The sequence below is a fragment of the Cicer arietinum genome, unplaced genomic scaffold (genome assembly GCF_000331145.2).
Source record: "Cicer arietinum cultivar CDC Frontier isolate Library 1 unplaced genomic scaffold, Cicar.CDCFrontier_v2.0 Ca_scaffold_5262_v2.0, whole genome shotgun sequence".
Lineage (NCBI taxonomy): Eukaryota > Viridiplantae > Streptophyta > Magnoliopsida > Fabales > Fabaceae > Cicer > Cicer arietinum.
In genome coordinates this window covers 1-1,255 of record NW_027338909.1, presented here as the reverse complement: position 1 = coordinate 1,255, position 1,255 = coordinate 1, and the positions used below count along the sequence as shown (strand labels likewise).

General features: G+C 35.7%; 1 protein-coding gene across 1 annotated transcript; it reads left to right on the top strand.

The window, feature by feature from the left end:
- Positions 1 to 17: 17 nt before the first annotated feature.
- On the top strand, positions 18 to 1,249 carry LOC101494377 (uncharacterized). The gene is made up of 2 exons (XM_004517095.4): positions 18 to 170; positions 943 to 1,249. The coding sequence occupies exons 1-2, from the start codon at positions 74 to 76 to the stop codon at positions 1,131 to 1,133; spliced, it is 288 nt and encodes a 95-aa protein (XP_004517152.2). The 5' UTR covers positions 18 to 73; the 3' UTR covers positions 1,134 to 1,249.
- The last annotated feature ends 6 nt before the right edge of the window (positions 1,250 to 1,255 follow it).

Genomic DNA, 1,255 nt, shown 5'->3' with positions numbered 1-1,255 from the left:
ATTTGAATCTGTTATTTTTTAGACTCGGTTTTGTTGAATTGATTTCATAGAGAATATTTGATTTGATGATCGAATGTTTTACTTTGTAGATTCGAATCTTCAGACATTTCCCCCATCCCAAGCTCAGGGGAAGATTACCGGTGGTTCTAGGCCACCTCGTGATGCAGATGGTATGTTGTTTTGCTTCTAGATGCATTACTCGTAATAACTGATCCAGTTATGATTTTTGATTTGAATGTGAGTGAGAATATGCTTTCACTGCTCCGTCTTAGCTAATCTTAGCTAAGCCGCTGTGCAATTAATATTCTTACTTCTTAGTGGGAATAATAGCAGTGTTGTTAATAGCGGATTGCAATAAAATGTGTTCAAATTCTGCTATGCAACAATACTGTAGTGCTGCTATTTGACAACATTATAAATTGCTCGTGGAACAATAGCGATTTGATCAAATTTCAATACGATATAGCTGCTATTTAGCAACACTGGGTAATAGATACTGAACTTGAGGGATTTAGTTGAACGGTCTAGAGATCAGGGTTTTAAATAGTGGTTGTAGTTGATATTGTGGAGAATTGCATCAAATGCAGCTAAGTTGCGGGAAAATCATCATATAAAACCGTAATGTCACGTCCCAGATTGAAGTGCCTGACCTTTATTTAAAACTTTGCTTGAGATAACAACATAGTAAAGGAGATGACATCATAGGGGACTTGGGTTTTACTGATATTGGCGATATTTGACAGGTTTTAAAATACTGATATTGGAAATTAGAAAGATATGCCTGGAAGAAGCAACTGTGAGGGAAACATGGGTTTATGCTTATTATTTATAGCATAACATTGCCTTTTGTGCTTCTAGCATTATGGTTGAACTTATGATGTTTAATTAATTTTCTTGCTTATCAGTCTGACGTGTTCATGTCGAACTGTGCGACTCATGTAGATTCATTTTCAAAACCTGTATCTGGTTCTGATGAACCCCAGCAGGGTGGTTGGCTTCGGAATTTTGCAGTTGCTGCTTACAAACCATACTTTGACGTTGACACTTCAGATGTTTTGGAGAGGATTATAGACTCACTTTTTCCATTCAGAGGAACTTTTAATGAAAAAACTTCTACCAACCCTGATTTGTAAGTAGACCTTTTCTTTTGCTCATTTAATGGACCGATCAGACTAATAATACTTAAGTTATGAGTTCTGACATATTTCAATATTCAACTATGGCGTGGATATTGTTAATATTATTTTTATGAAGA

Excerpts from the sequence above, each read along its gene's own strand:
- LOC101494377 (XM_004517095.4), top strand. The coding sequence starts at position 74 with ATGTTTTACTTTGTAGATTCGAATCTTCAGACATTTCCCCCATCCCAA. Across the intron at positions 171-942 it reads GCCACCTCGTGATGCAGATG|ATTCATTTTCAAAACCTGTA; the intron begins GTATGTTGTTTT and ends CGACTCATGTAG.